The 21,784-nt window shown below is 41.1% G+C and overlaps 1 protein-coding gene across 2 annotated transcripts in view; it reads left to right on the plus strand.

The window, feature by feature from the left end:
* The first annotated feature begins 11,882 nt into the window (after positions 1 to 11,882).
* IL7R (interleukin 7 receptor) overlaps positions 11,883 to 21,784 on the plus strand; it is a 29,004-nt gene continuing 19,102 nt past the window's right edge. For both annotated transcript variants that reach the window (XM_022599351.2, XM_089908758.1), the window contains exons 1-2: positions 11,883 to 12,015; positions 16,362 to 16,500. In XM_022599351.2, the coding sequence (XP_022455059.1) occupies positions 11,934 to 12,015; positions 16,362 to 16,500 (221 nt within the window). In that variant the 5' untranslated portion in view covers positions 11,883 to 11,933. The remainder of the gene's footprint in view (positions 12,016 to 16,361; positions 16,501 to 21,784) is intronic.

Below are 21,784 nucleotides of genomic sequence, written 5' to 3' on the forward strand. Positions count from 1 at the left end.
ACCAAAATCAAACAAAAACATTGCAAGAAAACTACAGACAATGTTCAGTATGAATATATATGCAAAAATCCTCAGCAAAATACTAGCAAACTTGAATCCAGCAATATAATTAGGCCATAATCAAGGAATGGAAGTTTGGTTTAACATCTGAAAATTAATAAAAGTAATATATCATATTAGTAAAATGAAGGACAAAACACATAATCACCTCAATAGATTCAGAAGAAGCATTTGACAAAATGTGACATGCTTTCATGATTAAAATACTCAACAAAGTAGGACTCGGAAGGGAACTAGTCAACCTGATAAAAGTTATCTAAGAAAAAGCCATAGCTAATGTCATGTTTAATGATGAAAGACTGAATGCTTTTCTCCTGTGATCAGGAACAAGACAAGGATGTCCACTCTCTCCAGTTCTATTCAGCATTGTACTGGAGATTCTAACCAAGGCAATTAGTCAAGTAAAAGAAATAAAAGTGTTTCAGATTGGAACAAGAAAAGGAAAACCATCTATTCACAAATGACATGATTTTGTAGGTAGAAAATCCTTAGAAATCCACAAGGAAAAAATATCTATAAGAGCTAATGAGTTCAAAAAGATTGCAGGATATTCGATCAATATTCTGAAAGCAATTGTATTTTTTAACATCTTTATTGGAGTATAATTGCTTTACAATGGTGTGTCAGTTTCTGCTTTATAACAAAGTGAATCAGTTATACATATACATATGTCCCCATATTTCTTGCATCTCCCTCCCTCCCACCCTCCCTATCCCACCCCTCTACATGGTCACAAAGCACCGAGCTGATCTCCCTGTGCTATGCGGCTGCTTCCCACTAGCTATCTATTTCATGTTTGGTAGTGTATATATGTCCATGCCACTCTCTCACTTTGTCCCAGGTTGCCCTTCCAGAAACTGTATTTTTATACAAGCAATTAACAATATGAAAAAGAAATTAAGAAGACAAGTCCATTTACAAGACCATCAAAGAGATTAAAACACTTTGGAACAAAAAAAACAAAAAAAGAGTGTAAGACTTTTACACTGAAAACTATAAAACATTGTTGAAAGAAATTAATAAAAACCTTAAAATGGAAAAACACTTTTTATTAACATATTGGAAGACTTAATATTGTGAAGATGTCAATACTCCCCAAGTAGATGTTTAGTCAGCTGAATCCTATCAGATTTCAGCCTCCTTATTTGTAGAAACGGGCAAGCTAAAGTGGACCCTAAAATTCATACGGAAATGCAAGTATCCCAGAATAGCCAAAGCAATGAAAAAAAAAGAACAAAACTAGAGGGCTCATACTTCCTGATTTCAAAACTTACCACATAGCTACAGTAATAAAAACGGTGTAGTACTGGCCATGGAAAATCACCTTATACAGTATTTATGGTTAATTGATTTCAGGCAAGAATGTCAAGACAAATGAAAGGAGAAAGAATAGTCTCTTCAACAAATAGCCTTTCCAAAGATGGTATATACATATGCAAAAGAATGAGGTTCTTTTTCATTTTGTATATGGTAGAATTCTGCCTAGAGATATGGTGAGAACTTTGGGAAAGCTGTTATATTCTGAGACTGCATCGATAAGACTTTTCAGTAAGAGATCCAAAGGCTGCCACTAGCCTGGTCTGGAGTGAGGGTGAGGGGTGATGAGAGGTGATGGAAGGGCTTGGATGATAGGGGTGAGAGTATACAGATGATGATCAGCAGTGAGGAGCACTCACATGTTCTCCAACTAAGCTGTGGAGGAGTTTCCATGACTGTCTCTAGAGAAGGTACCAAGTTAGGCAGGCTAACTTAGTTGGAAGTCCTGATTCAGAGAGGGCCTTCTCTCCTTGTCTCATGACTATGACAATGTTGCATGTGAGAACAATGATACATGTGACACAGAATGGAGGAAAGAGCAGGACAGCACAGCAACCAGGACGGTGGTAGACCAGCCCTGCATCACTGGCCTAGGGGCTCAGGTATTCGGCAACACTGAGGGGATATAGCTGTCCTAATTCTTCTTTAGATGGAATTTATTTGGTAGTGGAGTGGGCAGAGTTTTGGCCATCCCCAGAGGCAATGAAAGCAGGTAGGAATGACCTTCAAGGACAATGGGGGTTTTGAGGTAATGTTTGCCAGTCAGGACTGATGGAGGCATGGGAAAGCAACTTGAGTTGAGTGGCTGTTAGTCAATTGCTCATTAGACTTCATTAGGAAATCTGAACAGGGAAAAGAAAACTATGCTCCCTAAACTCTTTTTTAAAAAAATTTCTTAAGATCCCTTTTCAAAATTTCAGTTCCACTAAACTGTGAGAAAGAGATTAGCATTGAGGATAGGGAGGGGCCAGAAGCACTAGCATTCAGGGTCAGTTGTCAAAGCTGCAACCAGCTCAGCCTGTTGGAAGGAGCTGGCAGAGAAAGAGAAAGGCAGTGGTTCTCCTTCGCTCCTGCATCCACAATCCCCAGTGGACTCCCCAGCCCCACCCTAGCAGACGTTGAGGCAGCAAATCTAAGGTAAGACTGGGCAGGCTAAGTCTTACACGTGCCACAGGTGAATCTGATGCGCAGCCAGGATTGAGAACCACTAGAAAAGCAGATTCTAGAGCGGCGCGGTCCCCAATCCTTTTGGCACCAGGGACGGGTTTCGTGGAAGAAAATTTCTCCACGGATGGTGGGGTGGTATGGTTCAGGCGGTAATGTGAGTGATGGGGAGTGATGGGGACTGGTACCAGTCCGAGGGCCGGGAGTTGGGGACCCCTGTTCTAGAGGGAGTCAGGAGCAACAGTGGAGCCTGACCCCTTGACCTGACCTTTTTGTGTCCAGCCTCCTACCTCCCGCTTTAAGCCATACAAGCACTTGTTCTTAACATCTTTGAGGTCACAGACCTCTTGGGAATTTGGAGAAACCTAGGGATCTTCTCCATGCTTTAAAAGAATCTATTCTAGTGTGTTCCACAAGATTTACTTTTCTTTACATACTCAAACCATAGTTAAGCATGGGACCCAACTATCATTTAAACATATGAATTTTATTCTGAATTGGCAAGGTCAAATTTTTCACCGTTGGTAGACTAGGGACTCAAGGTAAAAACAAAACTGAGTTCCAAAAATAAAGGATCACATCTCTTGAACATCAAAGCATCCTTTGATGTTGGAAAAATAGTGCGATCTCCATGTGGACAGAGATAAAGATAAGTTGCAGTAGAAAGGGCAGGGCATCCAGGACTCAACAGAGCTCATCGGGAATCTCTTGTTTTCCAGAAGCTCTCACAGAACCAAACCAATTTTAGGTAACATCCAAACTCATCTACCTGCAGCAATTAGAAGAACTCCACCTATAAAATTGCCCTGTGACCTCTGAAGCCAATGCTTTAGGCAGGCGTTGAAACTTGGGCTTGCTTTACTTTACTTCTCTTTGGTAAGAGGGGATCCATGTAAAGAGTCTCCTAAACACACTGCCCCACTCCCAGTTTTGAAGTTCTACTGTTCAGCTACATTAATTTGTTTGGTTTTTCCTCCTTTCCTTGCTCTTCTTCTATGGTTGACTTTGAGTTTTGTCTGGGGTTTGACATGAGCGATGGTTTTGTGATGTTATGTCATCAGGCGAGTAGCCCTTGAGCCCATGGTTCTCCAAAAGCGCTTTTTCCCCTTTATGGCATCTTTTGGAATGTCATTTTACCCAGACATCATGCACATTATCTCTCTACAATACCATCTGCTGAGGTATCTTAGGTGTTACCCAACCTCCAACATCTCCATGCATGTGAAACCTGTTGACAACAGTCCTTCACCCCAGAGCATCTGTGTCATATCTGCACAGCTGTCAGAAATGCTGAGAGAAACCTCAGGCTTCTCCCTGGGGTTTTGGGACACACAGAGACTCTGAGATTAGCTCAAGCCTTTCTGCATTGGTACCCTTGGCAGACATCTCTACTCTGTTCTCCAGTGCCCTAGTGGTTTAGGGAAATCCGTGGGGTTGGCCACCTCCAAGCATGCAAGTGAGAAGTGGAACATAGGTTCCCTCTACTCGTGAATGCCCCAAGCCTGTCCAGGGACCTTCTCCTCCTTGGATTTACAGCCCACTGCGGGGAGGTGTTAGGATGCTGGGCTCCCTGCCTGCCCCTGCCCCTGCCCCTGCCCCTGCCCCTTTATTAGTCTACATTTCTCATAAGTGTTCATCAGCACTCAAGTCTCTGTTTTCCACTGTTTTCCTCCCCTTTTCCAGTTAGATTCTCTTTATTTAGTTGAGAGAGAGAGAGAGAGAGAGATCTGGATTGGCTCAGGATGACGGAAGGAAGGGAGAAGTGTCTGACCTGGCAAACAATTGTTCCAAATCTTTCCTGTCTTACGGAGTGTGGCTTTTGAAATGGAAAATCAGAAATTTAAAGTCTCTGTTTCCTAGTATCACAATTTTCACTTGGGATGTCGGAGACCTTCTGGAGGAAGGGTTAAAAGTTAATGGGAGGGGAGACATGTGGTTTAACATTTTACAACATCATTTGCCACATTTGTCACCCTCTTGATGAAAGCAGATGGTGGAGAAAACTTACGTGCACTAAATACCTGTGTGACAGGCAATGAACCATGTACTTCAGCCACAGAGTGACCCTCAGAATTAAATACTATTGCCCCATTTTGCAGATTAGGCAAGTGCAGGTGAGCACTGGCAGGGACAGAATTGGAACTCAAGTGTGATTCTGAGACCATCGCTATTCACTAGAATTCAGAGATTGAAAAATTCGAAGCAGCAGAACTCCTTTATTTTTCAAACAAAATCCTACACAGATAACTACACTATAAAACAGGTTTTTGTGCAGAAGGAAGGTTACCATTCTGACCCAGAGTACTCTCACTCTGTTTCCTCCATGTCCTTGGTGAGGATAAAAGAACAGGATTTTCATTTCCCTATTTCCAGCCTCTTCTGAATATCCAAGGCTGTACTTTTCTTCTTCTTGGGACTTTGCAATTAACTGAAACTTTTTGGGGGGGGAACCAGACCATCTTAGAGCATTGTCATTATTGGGCAGTCGGAGGGGAAACTGATGGCTGTGTTGAAGTGAAGTCCTCACTGGCCCCATGGGAAGGACATATGGTGGAGCTCTGAGTTATGTGGTGTGCAGGGGGCCCCAGAGTGGAGAGATTGGGCTCTGGTTCACCTTGCAAGGAGGCCCTGGATATTGGTGGATGCTTTGCAGCTCTGGGCTCCATCACTTCCCACCTGATTTCCTCCAATTGCTCCTTCATAGCCTGGGAACCTGCCCTCTTTCCCCATCCTTCTCTCCCTTCACTTCTCCCCCAATATGAATCCTTTTCTAGTCTGAGGGATGGACGGAATGGTATTTTCGGGGCTAGAGGAGTTGATAATCCTTTCTTCTGTGGCCCTATTTATGCCACGTTTCTCTTTAACTACCTCCAAGGCTCAGGATTTTGAAATTCAAAAGCCTGGAAGAGATTCTTCTCTTTGGTGTTTTCAACTGGCATCTTTCTTCCCCAAGAGTTCAGAATGCCTGGCTCTTGCATGAGGAGCAGGGGATAAGAAGAGAAAAAAAAAAAAGAAAGAAAAGGGAAGTAAAACCCATGGGCAGGGGTAGGGAGGGACAGTGATTAATATTTCCAAAACACCACCGTGCTGGAGCTAGACCCATAGCATGCTGGCTCAGCCTCTGCCTCTTCCCTCCCACATCCTTATGAAGGCCTTTATGAAGGACACTCTGGAAACTTGAGCATAAAACACTGCCCAGAATGACCTGATATGTTACTTAAAATAGATTTTTTCCTTTGGGGAAGACACTGTAAAATGATCAGGGTAAGCAAAATTCAGATTCCCATAAGGAACTGGAAAAACTGAGTCCTTTGAGTGAAAAAACAAGTACAAGATGTGCACTGGTATAAAGTCTAAAGTTCCCTGCCTGCCCCTGCCCCTTTATTATTCCACATTTAGCAGAAAGAAATCCCATCCTCTCTGCTTCCAGCAGTGGAGGAGAGTTTAGCTAAGAAAGCACACAACTTGGTCAGAGTTAAGGAATAGACTACGTCGTTTGTAAAGAGGAAGAGAGCTGCTTTGGAAAAGGCACAAGCAGGGTTTACAAAGGAGAAAATGGTGAGAAGCCTCCCTAGGAATAAGACCAACCTCCCTCCTGTCTCAGGGCTGGAATAAGAAATGACTGCCTTCTGCCATCTGCTCCTGAGTAGGGAAAGTAGGACCAGCCCACGTGCTCAATGCGTGAGTTGCACTGTTGGACATACCTCCCCTCACCTGCCAAGATTGAGGGGAGAGAACTGGCTAAGATCCTGCATTATCTCAATACACAGAAACCCAAATCAAGAGTCTCAGACACAGCTGCCCGGTCTCTCATAGTCCAGAGGACCTATGATGACAAGTCAGCCGCTTTGGCATGGTATCCCCCTCTGGGTCAATGTGTGGGAATTTAAAATTTTGAATCACTGACCCTTTTGAGATTCTAACAAAGGAAAAGGACCTTTTACCCCTATATATTGTTTAAAGTTTCAGGAGATTCTCAGATGGAGTACACAGATTTGGAACCCTGGCTTTAGACTTTTGATTCTCCTTAAAGCCTCTTGGGATCAGAGATTGGAGATCAGAGAAAATGGCCCTGATATAAGCCTTAAAAGTCTTACTTCCCCAGTGGCCAGGTGCCAGCTCTGCCCTGCCCAGATTTAGGGCCACTCTCCTGATAGGTCACTTCAAATACTTTAATCCCAAGATGGAATGTCTACCCTCCCCTCCCACAGGTGGAGAGAGATACTACTACCTGTGTTCTTCCTCGAGCACAATTTTGCAAAACTACTGAGTGTACAGCTCTTGCAGAGGCTACTTGTTCTCCCCAACATTCATTCTTCCCTTCTTCCTTTTACTAATAGAACCTCTAGTTTTAGTTGGGGACATAGTTACCCCTTTGCAGACTACATTTACCTTTTTCCTTTGAAGCTAAAGATGGTGACTATTTTGTGGCCAATAGGATAAGAGAAGTGATATATGCAACTCTCAGATCATGTCCTTAAAAAGGAAACTGATTTCTCTTCACTTACTTGTTGTCTGTACTTCCCAAGGGCTGGAGTGGGATCACGGTGCTGGTAAACTAACCTCAAATCTGTAGACACAAGCAACATCCCGGAAATAAAAGAGTAGGCTGGGTTCCTAACTAAAGAACTCGTGGAACTTCCAGCTGCCAAGGATCATCTACTATGAAAGAGTAAGAAATTTGCATCTGTCTTAGAGCCACTGTATTTCTGGGCCTCCTTGTTTCAGCAGCATGGCCCAAGTAATACATACAAAAACCATGAAAACATGTTATATTCCATTCCAAAGTCTCCTGAGATTGGTAAGGAACAAGCATAAAGGCTTACATGTGGGTAAGCCAAAATAGGAAGTACTTTCTTGAAAAGTTTCTGGAAGTGACAATTGTATCTTAAAAACTTGGCCCAGGGTCAAATCGTATGGGAACAATGCTGTCTCTCTGTGGCAATTCCATGAACCGTATCAGTCAGGGTCACTTTTCATGTGGACTTTGCATATTCCACTTGGGTCATCAGAGGATGCCAATGCTGTTCTTGGAGATGCTGGGATCTAAGAGGGCAGGGGAAGTGTAAGATGTAGAATTGAGGGCTCTTGCCAATTTTCCCAGTTGTCTGGGTTTGGATGCAATCGGCATGGCAGTCCTTCAGAAAGTGTTCTGTGAGAGGGTAGGAGCTCACCCCAAGGCAAAGAAATCTGTGCAGGGCCATGGGCCACAGTCTAGGATGGTGTCAATCCAGATTTTTCTCCAAAGCACAGTGGGGCACTGTGTCCGACAGTTATAAGCAGGACCCTGCCGTGGACCGTCTCAGGAAGGGCTCAAAGAGAAACCATGTGCTGTACGTAGACCCATGTCCTGCCAGATGCCTGCAGAAGCTCCGGGGTCTGCAGCCATGGCCAGAAGGTGTGCCACTTTCCCGAAGGATCGGCACTCGTGATCACATTTTTATCAAAATGAGGGCATGTCCTGGCATCAAACTATTCACTTTCTGGCAGAAATGTCTTTAGCAAAGAGTGACCAGTTGGTACTTAAATATTCCATTTTTGTTGCCTCCAAAGACAGAGACTAAAATCTTGTAAAGACAAAACAGCTCTGGCATGTCAAACTCTGCCCAGAAAAAACACAAGCAACAGCAAGTCATGAGGCTGAAGACGTGGGGTAAGGAGGAAAGGGAAATGAAAGAAGAGCCACAACAAGGAAAATATTGTGCTCCTGGAAATGAAACTTCACGATGCTGGGACTCCCCCTTAGAAGCCTGGGGCCTGACTCAGCACACACTGATAAAATGCTAAAGACAAATGACTTAGGACTAGGGCAAAGTTAGATTTCCCCACAGCCTTCTTCGCCCACTTGACACCCTTGAATGTTTTTATTTCTCTTTTCCCATAGTGCTCGGGGGTCCCCAGTCACACCACTGAGCTCACCTGGGTTTCTCTTTTCCGGCAGAAGGCAGGGCCAATGATTGCTTTCCCTCTTATGGGTAAAATCTAATCTTTAATTTTAAAAGGAAAGTGACAGTGGGCAGAGGGGAGGTTAAAACAGATTACAGATTTCAAAGAATGTATTTTGGGACTTTTTGAGTATTTTTTCCAGCGTCAGATTTTGCCCAGTATATTCCTATAGCAACATACTGCCTATTATTACTATTGTTGCTGTGTTTTCACTTTATTCTCCTTTAATATTCAATCTCAAGGTGAGTGACTTTTACAACTTTCTCATTTAGGAAAAATTACTAAACGCTTGGGGCTATTTTATAAGCTTCAGCTAAAACCTGACTCAGGAAATACTTTTGCTTTTGAAACAGTTTGTTTCCCAAGGGTGTTGAAAGAGGCAACACATTGGTGTCTATCCCACTAACTCTATAATTTCCGTCAAGGATGGAAATAAAATTTCCTAAAATTTCCTAAGAGAAGAGTCGAGATAGTGAAGATTATCAATAAGTTAAGCTCTCAGCCTGAATTTGCTCAGCAATATCTTTGTCCTTATTGACTGGGGAAAAACAGAAAACATGGGACTTCCTGGGGGGACTTTTACCAAGTGAACAAACAAGAAACAATCAAAGAGTGTACGCACTCCTCCAACTCAAACATTACAGAATTTCAAATCTTGCTAGAAGGTCAATTCTCTGAGCTCTTTAGGACCCTAACCAGTTATACACAGAGGGCACGTAACTTATTACAGTATGAAAATAAAAGAAAATCTTTGTGTGCTTTGTCAGCTTCACAAATGGTCCAAATAATCACAAAAAAAGGCAGAAAGGAGAGATGGGATCAACTGATCTTGGGAGTCTTATAAGGTCACTCTGTTCTCTTTGTATATGAGAAATAATAAAATGCCTTTGCTACGATTCACCATATCATAGGAACTCCAGAAGCTAAAGGAAGACAACATCAGAAAGAAGAGAAAGGTAGCGATGAGAAGAAATGATGAGAGAAGAGAAGGAGAAAATGTAAGCTCTGATCAAGTTGCCCCATCAAAGACTGCTTTGTGCTCAGATCCTGATTCCACAGTTGGAGGTTCAGGTGCCTTGAGCATCTTTCCACATCTGCTGTTCTCATCTCTCCACTCTCCCTTCTCCCGTAGCCAATAATGACAAGGCAATATAGTAAATGTCTCCTTTTGGGGGGTAGGTGGAGTAAGGCAGTTCTTCCTCAGCTTTTCTAAGCTTCCAAAGATCTGGGTAGAGAATGTAGAGAAGGTACCATTGTTTCCCCAGAATGTCTAGAAGGACTAAGGAGGCTTCTCATTTCTTTGAGCGCCCCACACTTAATCTAGGTTCCTCTCTGAGGTCCTTCAGCAGCTCCTGCCCCACCCAAAGAGAGTAAGTACACCCGTGGAAATCCCCTGAGCAAACTAGCACATGCTGTACCAAAATATTGTGTCTTGGCTTTGTTCTTTTACGTCTTCACAACTAAAGGAAAGAGATACAATCAAAATGATAGTCCACTTAAATGATAAACAAGAGAATTTAAAGAGACATGACCCAGTTACTCACCCGTGGAGTGACAGCCTGTGAGCAGTTCATGAGGTCTGTGTTGGTGGATGGATATGATTTGTGATTTCTCTTTGAAGACTTATTTAGTTCATGGAAATTTATAATTAGAGCTTTCTTGAAAGGATATTCAGCTCAAGACACAAAACACACTAATTTTTGTGAATCAGGCTTATGATTTTCTAACTGAGCATTCAAAACAAAATCAGAGACGAGAACACGAATTATCATTTGAGGCACAAAACTGTCACCATTTCTTTGGTTTGGAAGATGTGTGAAAGATGCAGCAGGTGGAGGAGGTAGATTATATCCCATTCAGTTGGCTTCTTGCTCTGAAATGTTCCTTGAGCTTGTAGTCCAGAGTGTGACTATAAACAGGGCATCCCGTATCTGTCACGGATCTGCCTCAACCCTGAAGAGGGGCTTCCAGGGGCTGATACAAATGCCCCACCTCCTCTTTTCTCATCTTATGAGATTGTCACAGTAACTGTAACGATGACAAGCTACTTATGCGGCTTTCAAAGACTCTCTGTTTTACACTTGGGGACATGTTGTTCATCTTGGTTACTATAGCCATTTTTACAAGCCCATAGGACCGATTTTACCCAATAACAGTGAATTAAACAGAAGTTCAAAAGTCACTGTCCACTCAGCATCTCTGTACTTGTCACCTTATAATCCTACACTTGTGGCTTCTTTCTAAAAGAGCCAAGGTGAATCAAGACAGTAGTGTTTCATGGCCGGAATCCAGGCTAGATTATCCGTGAGACGACATGAGCAGAAGAAGTATGCCTTTTAGGAGCCCTGTCTGTGTGTTGATGACAGAACCGCTATGTACCTGTGCCTTCAAACGTGAATGATGGTTTAAGGGGGAACATCCAACAATTACTAAAAAGTCAGCCAGGCTTAACAAATATCACTGCTTTAACCATGAGGCCATGTTGGGGACAATTTTGATGGACAACCTAGTTTAAGGAGAGTCTGAGTGACCTCTGTCATTGTCTCAGGCTTCTGCTCCGTATAAGTAGGTACCAGGGTGGTCCGCAAGCAGTGCGGCAATCAGATTTTCACAAATAGAATCCCATTTTACATACATGGGGAAGACTATTTAAACAAGGGGTCTTTTCCTGTAAAGGGCTAGATGGTGAAGATTTTACACTTTGTGTGTTGTATGGTTTCTGTCTCAGCGACTTCACCGTGCTCTTGCAGCCCCAAAGCAGCCATGTTACAACAGAACTTTACTTACGAAAACAAGTGGTAGGCCAAATTTGGCCCCTAGGCCATAGCTTGCCAACTCCTAAATTAAACAAATAATTCTTGAATGCCTACTATGATGGGTGAGGCATCAGTAACCACCAGGGTTACACAAAGAACAAAACAGAATAGTTACTGTGCTTGTGGAACTCTCTAGCGTGTATGTTCTGAGACGAGAGGTAGACAATTTAAAGTATACCTGCAATAAATGACTTCATTAAGTGCAGAATCTTTCTTTAAAGCAAAACTCACCCCAGACATGCAACTGATAAGTTTTTCAGTTTAGATTTTTGTCTCATGATACTTTTAAAGCGGGCCTAAGCTAGTTTGAACCTGGGTTTGAATCTACCACCTTAGTCTGAAACAAGCCTAGTACGTTTGGGGGCTGCCAGGGACAAGCATCTCAAAGGCTCCATCCCTTCCTTCCCTCCACTTCTGCTTATAGCAACACTCCTTTTACCCACACTTCCTGTTTCTGGCACTTGCCTTCTTTTCTGCTGTTTATACTTCCCCCAATACTTCCCCCCTGTGGTTAAACAAGTATAAAGTCCTAAAGCTGTAGATTTAAGTTGCTCTCTCTCTCTCTCTCTCATTCATTCCTCCCTACAGGTAGGCTCACGCGCCTGCTCTCTCCTCTCTTTCTCTCTCAGAATGACACCTCTAGGTATTGCTTTGGGTATGGTTTTCTATTTACTTCAAGCCGTTTCTGGAGAAAGTGGCTATGCAGAGAATGGTGAGTCATTTCTAACTTTTCTTTAGGATTTCAGATGATCTCTAGCATCTGTTTCAGGTTGCTCAGATCCCTAACAGACCAAAGTGGGGCACTGGGTTAGAAGGGAGTTTGAGGGCTTGCCATGTAGTCAGTCGTTTCGTGCATTCTAAGCACCGGGACAGGGGGCCTGGGGACAGCACTGTGAGTGGTTTGTACAGGCTTAGAATTGTCAAGGGATGCACTTGACTCTCTCAATGTGGATCTTACATGTTGGTCAATGCCTCTGCTCTCACAAAAAGAACACCCACAGAGACACACTGGTTATGCTTGTTGGAGAATCTTCAAGGTAATTTTTCCTTGTCAAGAAATGAAGCTCATTTTGTTTTGTTTAGCTTTTTAGAAGGTTCTGAAAGCTTCACTTTCAAGATAAAATAATATCCAAGAACAACAGCTTTGTCTGCACTTACCTTTGCTATATCCTCAGCACCTACTCTAGCATCTAGAACATAGTACACATTTAACAAATATTTGAAAATGTCTTCAAAATACTTTAGTTTTGGTAGAATCGTGTGGTATTCTTAGTGAATAACTGAATAGGGTTAAGATCTGAGCGAGTTCTCATTGAAATATATTTAACTATCTCCATGTCAGCAATTTTACCGTCATATAATAATTATCTTTGGGATCCTTAAAATACTTAGTATCTAGAGGCAGATGCTCCCTACTTTGTAAATCCCTTGTAATTACAACTGAACCGTACACAAAGGTGAAGTAGTCCAGAGGAGCCACCTGGAAACCTGGACCACCAAACTGCTCCTGAGAATTAAATGCTTTCACTTTAAGACTTACAAAGTGTTTGCTTAATGAAGATATCAAACACATCAGTCTAATGAATCAGCTTGGATATCTTAAGTCACGTAATTTCTAAGGATGGAAATCCCTAGAATATGTTCTTTAAGGGACTTTTCAGAGGGTTGACATTTTTCACAGTGTGACTGTAAATAAATCACTTTGTAGGAGACGATGATTATTTCATGGTAAATGTTGTCTTGTGTCTGTAGATAGATGCTTGGCACGTAACACATAAATCTTACTCTTTGGAGTATAGTATATCCCTTCTATTTCTCCCTGCTGGTCATATTATTTTGAAAAGAAATTAACAATTTTAATTGAAAGCTGAGTTTTCACTTCAACTTTTTAAATTTGAGGGTCTTTTAGGAGATTTGTAACCACCCATCCACATGACTACATCAAAATACTTCCCGGTTTGGGGTGTCAGGAATTCAGAATAATCAACTGTGGTTTGTTGAAAGATAAGTTAGTTCTCTGATAACCACAAGAGTGATCAAGAGAAGAAAGGGAGACTTTTTAAAAATCCAAACCATTTATACTTTTACTCAACTAAGCCCTTTCAGTAGGAAGCTTTTAAACCACACCGCCTTGTCTATAATACATAGTTCAAAAAACCTAATTTTTATACTGAGCTTTTAAAAAATAATAGGTTAACTCACTGTTAAAAGCTCTATGTAATTTCAAAGCCATAGTCATAATAACACCTTTGACAGAGAACTCTTTTTCAAAGGAGGCCCAAATGTTTCATGTATATTCTCAGAATTAGAATTCTTATTTTACCCTTTCATTACTTATTTCTCAAAAAAATGTGATAAAGTAGCTAACCCTGATTGAGTGCTTACTGTGTTCTAAGAAGTCTTTGTATACATTTATTCAGTGATTCCTCATGATAACATGAATTTAAATATCAGAACTCTGAAGCTTAGAAAGGTCAAAACACCTGATGGAAGACCACAGCTACACAGTAGAATAGCCAGGATTTTAACCCACATCTGTTCCGCTCTGGTGCCAGAGGTCTTAACCACTGTGTATATGATACTTAGCTAAGCTTAGAGCAGGTATAACATTCTCTTTGTAAAATGCCATGCGATTTTGCAGGTTATTGAGGAGAATTTTTCTTGTATACAAAGCAACTTGTCTCAGTAACACCTGCTAAAGAGGCAATGAGCTGTTTCTCAAAACATGGCCATTTTAATTGTATAACCACTGCTTTTCTTCTCATTTATTGAAGTATAGTTAACTTACAATGTTGCGTTAGTTTCAAGTGTACAGCAAAGTGATTCAGTTATACATACATATTTTTTTTCAGGTTCTTTTCCATTGTAGATTACTATCAGGTATTGAGTATAGTTCCCTGTGCTATACAGTAGGTCCTTGTTACAGTAGTGTGTATATGTTAATCCCAAACTCCTAATTTATCTCCCCCCGCCTCCCACTATCCCCTTTGGTAACCATAAGTTTGTTTTCTATGTCTGTGAATTTATTTCTGTTTTGTAAATACGTTCATTTGTATCATTTTTTAGATTCCACATGTAAGCAATATCGTATGATATTTGTCTTTCTCTGTCTGACTTACTTAACCTCTAGGTCTATCCATATTGCTGCAAATGGCATTATTTCATTCTTTTTTATGGTGGAGTACTATTCCATTGTATATGTATACCACCTCTTCTTTATCCATTCATCTGTCAATGGACATTTAGGTTGCTCCCATGCCTTGGCTATTGTAAGCGGCCACTGCTGTATAAAATGTATAAGAATATACAGCAAGCTCACTTTGCCAGGTTGGATGGTTAAGGATGGTGGGAGTGCTTTGTTCTGTTAATACCCGGCATCTGCCAGACTCTGCTCTCTCTGGCTTACGTTGTATGTTGAAGAATTTTTGAGTCAAAGATGATCCACAAATGTCTGAATCCAAATGGTAATGTAGGTTCTGTTGTACAAGATTGGTGGAAGTTCTAAAGAAAACATTAAGAGAGCATGAGTACTGCCATACAAGGGCAGGCTAAAGCCACACAGAACCATTCCATCAAGAAATGTGCCAGCAATTAGGGGACTAGATCTCACTCCATGAGATTAGGAACGAATATGTTTTGAAATGGGAGCCCTAAATGGTGGGCTGCCCCTCCTTATTTAAAATTGTCATTAATAAGAGGGCCATACTCTTCTGAAATTACATAAGGAGACTTTGCTGGTGGCAGGATTGTGAGCCGGATGGGTTCTAGGTATAGTCAGAAAGAGCAGTGCACACAGCTCTTATCTAGATGTGGCTTCTTGAGATTTGTCCCTTTGACTGAACCGACCTTTCTCTCGACTGGTTGATCCACTCACAACCAGCTTTAGTAACTTTCCCATAGAACTAATGGGTTATTGAAGTAAAGTGGATGCTGCTTGTAATCCCATGGCCTACAGGACACTAAACTAGGGTTTGATTTTTAGTATTTTGTCTATCCTATTTAAAGCCCTAGAGCATCTATTTTCTAGTATCAATGGGCCAAAGTAATTTCTAGTATCATTGGATTCTGAAGCAATCATAGCTCACACTCAACCTGAGAATGGCTTTTGTTACTCTGGATTTTCTCAGATCCCACTTGGAGTATATTTGCTGGCGTAGTTTTCTCTATTAAATATTGTAAAATATACACACAAAATATCTATATAATCTTAAGGGCCTCAACCCAGCTTAAGAAATCAAATACTATCTCTGACAGACAATACTTTCCAAAAGTGGTGGCAAAAAAATTCTGGTTCCCCACATACTTCCAGAATTTTGCTAATACCTAGAAAGTGCAGTATCTCTAAAAGAAGGTTGTATAAGCACAGAAATAGCATCTATAAGATTCATGGGAAGGCCCGCCAGATCTGAGTCCTGTCATGTACTTTTTCCTAATCATGTTTGCCTCAGTTAGTAGCTTAAGACCAGTTGCCTTTTATAAATATTCACTCAATGGAGATAACGGTACTTTTAGTTAGGATGCCTATTTAGGCAAGGGAAAGCTACCATTTCACAAAAGGGAACTTCTGAATGCAAGTTAGCTATCACCTTCTTTCATTCAAAAACAATTCTTGGGAGGGAATAAATGAAGGTTAGTAATAAAGCCCAAGACTAGATTAGGTAGCACATAAATAATAAAGTATCTCATTTGAAATGTATACAAACAAAAGAAATTCCCATCTATATAAAAGAAAGCGTGTGTTTAGTGTCTCGTTCTAGACCCCAATGCACTCACCCGATGGCAGAGATATTTAGAAATCTTAGGAAGCTATTTACTAATTGTGATGACTTCTTTTCTATTAGAAAAAAATCTGGGCTCATTAGGTTTTGTTTTGGTTTTGTGATTTTGTTTGTTTGAAATCCTATTTCTTGTCTTTGTCTTTGGGCTTTCCTTCTTTAGATAAACAACCATCACTCTTTTATGTCCACCACAGAAGGCTGCCATTTTATCAGTCCCTCCGGATTTCAAAAGGATGCACTTATTGGCTTCATTAACAGCTGTAGGTTTGTTCTTTCCCAGGAGACTTTGACGATGCAGAAATGGATGACTACTCATTCTCGTGCTACAGTCAGCTGGAAGTGGATGGATCCCAGCACTTGCTGACCTGTGCATTTGACGACCCGGACATCAACAGCACCAATATGGAATTTGAAATATGGTAAGGAATGCTGCCTTCAGTGGGTGCTTAGAAATCCTCTGTCTCTCTTTCGTATACTGTACAGCACCAGCTGCAAAGGTGAGAGTGTGGGAGCTAATTATCAAATATTATAATTGAATAAATTCCAAAATCTTCCTGGAACTCCTTGTCCTTCACCAAGAGAATCAAGCAAAGCAACTCTCAAGAGCTCATCTGTCAGGTCCCGCTGCTACAGCCAAATGACAGTATGGATGTAGGGGATCCCACATCCCTCCTGACTTCATGGCAGAATTTAAATTCTGGTTCTTCTGGGACACTCATCCCCCAAAAGCTCTTTGCCCAACATGAGACAATGTAGTGTCTTGAAGCTGCACTTGAGGGCAGGTGCCTGGTTTCTAATCCCAACACAAGCACTTACTAGCTTTCTAATCTAGAGTAAGTTGTATAACTTTTCTATGTCTTAGTTTCTTCACCTGTTAGATAAGATATACCACCTCATAGGGAGATGTGATGCTTAAATAATTTAATACTTTAATTAGATGTATGTAATAAGGAATGAAAAAGAGGCATTAAGGCAAAACTCTATGAATCTAGACTTAGCTGCCATCCCCTTGACACAGTTTGACTTCAGATGGTACTCTCAATACCAGTTTTCCAAAAATCCACAGAAATAAAGTGGCTCTTGGTTTCATGGAGCCTCTGAGAAAAGGTAAAAAGAAAGTCTGTGTCTGGTTTGAAGGTTTGGTAAAGAACTCAGAACTTTATCTTCTCCCTCTTTCACAAATCATCTCTTGTTGCCAAGGGTTACTATCTCTAATGACTTGAAAAAAATACTCGACCGTGAAATTCTGACTTGCGGCTATTTCCAAATTCATATCAGATGACCTAATTTTAGTTAGTTGCCTAGTAAGGAAAGTAAGTCAAGATCCACCAGTACTAAAAGAGGGCTTCTTAAATTCCGTAGACACTCAGCCAATCCTCCACAATATATAGTCTAGACAAGCCCTGAATCCCACGTCTTACATTAATTCCCTACATCTGTTCATGAAGTGTCTTCTGCTATGGTCATTGGATAAATATGACCTTGGACTTGAATTCCATAGTGTGTTCTCAGTCTGCCTCTGTCAGTTCACTTCTATAACATGCTTTCCAGGAATAAAATATATCAAGAGAAGAGGAACCTACAATGTTCAGAATCTGTGCAGCAACTAGACTCCACTAAGGCAGCTGAACAACTCATTCAAAAGATGCACTCATTTTTGTGGGCAAAACCCTCTCCAACACAGAGGTCTGCTTTGGGCTTTCCAGCCAGCCGGGTGGTGAACTGTAGTGGTTTTTCTTGGGGAGGCTGAGGCTGACCTTCTGTCCACTTTCATTCACAATGGTATTTGACCACTTCCTTGGCCACTTGAACAAACTTTCCCGCTCCCTTTAACAAGTCTCTTGATTTCTCCTGTCATATTTTAACCTGTCCATAGCCTCCGTTTGGGTTTTTCAGTTGGGTTCAGATATTTCTGTTGGAAAGCGATTGTTTTAAGACACGTTTTCAGAGTGAAAGTATAAGTATGAAGCCCTTAGTAGGTTAAGGTGCTTCTGGAGAAAAGCCATTTTCGCAAAGGTATCCACACCTTGAGGGAGAGATTCGCGCAGCTCCTGGGTTCAGAGTAGTGATGTAGCTCAAGTTAAAGCCACTTAAATAGAGTGCTGTACTTGCTGCTTTGGTTGGGCTTCTTTTCCACAATGAAACTAGCTTTATTCGAGCTTGTTTTTCTGTGAACATAAATTTATAAAGAAAGAAATTGTAAATGATTGAAAACTGTGAGTTCTGCTGAAGTCATTACACAGGCAGGATTGTCGATAGAAAGCAGGCGTTGTTTCCCAGAGGGCTCACCAGGGACGTTTTCTAACAAGAATTGCCTGATCTGGCCGCCAGTCTCCCAGGCTCAGACACCCATTACTTAGTGTTCAGTGTGCAGTTCCATCTCTCAGGGATGGACTTGGATTAGCCAAAGTCACAGAGTTGGATTGCCAGCACTCCAGTTGACAACTTTACGTGGACAGATGCAACTATCATAGTGACCCAAATGTTCATCCCCGGCTCAGGTGTTTGGGGGGAGGAGAGAAAGAGAGGGCCAGTAGGTTGTACATCAATATAAATCCACTCTTACTGGGGGATCTAGAAATTCTTCATTCACCAGAACCCTAACCAGCTCCCAGGTACCTGGAGTGACAAAGCAGAGGCGCTGGAAACAGGCAGGCAGGTTGGAATCCCAGTAGCGGCACTAGCTCTGTGACCCGGGGAGTCATTTAAGCTCTGATCCTAGCAATCACCTTGCACTGGGGTAGAAGGTTTAGTGTCTGGCTTATGGCCTGTAAATGGTACTTAATTCTCTCAGTGTCGTCAGATTTTCATTGAAAATGTGATCCAAATGTTCCGTAAATACAGCAAAACAAAGGAAATTTGTTTGTTGATTTTAAGACCAGAGTTAATTTGATTCATATCTCAAAGTGTTAATTTTTCTAAATTTAGTGGCCATCATTTAAAAATCTAGGTATCTCTTTAAAAATCAGATTTAGTAATGCTGGGCCTAGACAGCAAAAATTAGCTGAACAAAATTCTGATTGCTTCTATAGATGGGAAATTAAATCTCAGTCCTGAAGTTAGGCTCCCTTTTCTCAATTCTATTACCCACGTGGACACCACAGGCATGTAAATGTGGGACCCTGCTTTTTAGGTGTCTGCATAACTTTCGTATTCAGTTCAGAAGGTAATTATGTTTCCTTTATTTCCACATTCTTGGGGGCACCACAGTCACTCCCAGGTACCGCCTACAGATACCACTTCAAATATGTCATTTTTTTGTTTTCATCAATTACCACCATCACAGGCTGCATCCTGCCAAGTCTACTTCATGCTCCTGACTTAACTAGCAATATCTGTCAAGTGTTTGTAATTTAGTCCTTTCTACAGTAATCCATACTAACTTTCAAAGGTGTTTAATACTTTTGAGAAGATTCTGTCTTTTAGGGCCAAATGAGGAATAAAATCTATGGCTGTTTTTAGTATTTCCATGTAAATATCTGTTTGCACCAACAAGAGAAATGTATTTATCACTCTAAACTCCCGGCGATTGCAGGAGGCTTAGGAAGGTGGCATTGGGGTGAAGAATCAGGTGCAGTGGTCCCAAGCAGTCTCGCCCTGTTTTCAGAACAAAGGAATTTGTGTGAGTGGCTTAGGTTTGATGTCCCTTAGGAAGGTCCTACAGGGCCAAATTTGCTAGCCTATAGTACTACTTGGGTACGTGTAGTGATGTCTTCACCAAAATACCTAGAACAGCTCTATCCAACAGAAATACAATGTAATCCACAAATGTGTGAGCGATATACGTAATTTAAACTTTCCTAGTAGCCTCATTTAAAAAAAAGAAATAGGTGAAAATTAATTTTAATATTTTATTTAATGTAATATTGCCAAAATATTATCATTTCAACCTATAATCTGTGTGAAAAAAATATTCATGAGCTATTTTACACCCTTTTGCATTCTACATCTTCAGAATCTGGTATTTCATATCTAGAGCACATCTCAGTTTGGATGAGCCATATTTCAAGTGTTCAACCTCCACATGTGGGGTTATGGCTATTGTGTTGGCCACTGAAATCCCAGAACATTCCCAGTCCTAGCAATACACAGTTAGCAACCAAGTAAGCTGTTTTAATTTAGTTAAGTGAATTGAAATGAATTGGATTGAATTGAATTGAGCCACTCATGGGGGGACACAGAGTTTCCTCCAATCTCCTAAAGCCAGGGTTAGTGGCACAAAGCAAGGCTGTCTGTTCTAGACCACAGTTGTCTCTTAGTCTTCCGGTGCAGCTTCCCCTCCACATAGGGCAGCTCCTAGAGCTCAGACCCCATAAAAGGATGCCCAGGCTCACAAGACAGCAATATGGTGATGCTTTATTTTTCTTGCTCATTACTTGCACTCCCTGAAGAGCAGGAATGCACTAAGAATACCATTTTAGATTCTTCTTAAATGTCCAAAAGTACCGGGACCTTGCTACATGTTAAGGATCTGCAATGGAATATTCCACACATGCTTTACTTACAAATATATCCTAAACTCAATGATTGAACCAAAAGCCATTTCCTTCTAATTCCTCCATAGCACATTTACCTAAAGTTCAGAAATGGGATCCTGACCCAGTTCTCCTCTTCCATCCTTACTCATCAAACCATGAGAGTGTTGCCATCTTCAGAACTTTCCATCTGACACTCTTCTCAAGTCTGTTCCTTGGTATCCGTCTAGCTTACCTTAAAATTTTGCTTTTTATTTTTACTCTTCTCCAAATGGGAAAACCCATGTAGCCCAACAAGGGGCATACTCTAGAAACTCCAACACACACACATACACACACACACACACACACACACACACACACACACACACACTCTCAAAGCCAGAACTGCATACCCTAAATAACAGTTAACAAAGAACTATATTGGGAGGGAAATTTTTAAGGAATGTCCCACAAACAATAAATATTTTTAGCCAATTATTAAACTTAAAATTTATTCATCAGTCTTACGTTTTCATGACTACAAGAGCTTAACCACAAAGACCACAGCAGCCCAAAGGTGAGAGGTTCTTCACGTAAAGCTGAGGCATTCTCCTCAGATTTTAACTCCATGCCCACCTCGCCTCAAGCCACACAGACATGTTCCTTCTGCTCAGACTTCAGAAATGATCCTGGAAAGGGCTCACATGGGCACATGCACAGAAGAGTGCACACACATCCAACTCACCACAGAAAACCAACACACATTCTTGGTTGTTGGAAGTAAGTGACCTTTTTAGACTATACTCCCTATAATTTTTTTTAAAATCTGATTAATGAGAAGAATTCTCTTCATGGAAAGCAAACTTTTTTCTTCCACAATCCTCACTTGCAATTTGACCCAACTATGCCTCTTTTTTGGGCTATCTGGCTGGATTTAAAGACCATGTAGGAAAAACAAACTGGTAATCATGGTTATCACAGGAGATGTGAATTAAATAGAGGGTTGAAGGAAAGAAATGAGTAATTTTACTTTTACTCTGCACTGTTTATTTTTACAGTAAGAATACATATTCTGCTTTACTTCCTTATTGTTTATGTGGTTTATTAATTTAATTTCACTTTCTTTTTGGATTACCATTCATTTGGGGGTAAAGTTTACCTATGGTAAAATGTATAGATATTAAGTGAGTTTGTTTTTTTTTGTAAATACTTCAACTCTTTAGTCAACTTTTTTTTTTATAAATTT

Source organism: Delphinapterus leucas, chromosome 3 (genome assembly GCF_059928025.1).
Source record: "Delphinapterus leucas isolate spDelLeu-1000000601 "Yukka" chromosome 3, BTC_Dleu_Yukka2, whole genome shotgun sequence".
Taxonomy (NCBI): Eukaryota; Metazoa; Chordata; class Mammalia; order Artiodactyla; family Monodontidae; genus Delphinapterus; species Delphinapterus leucas.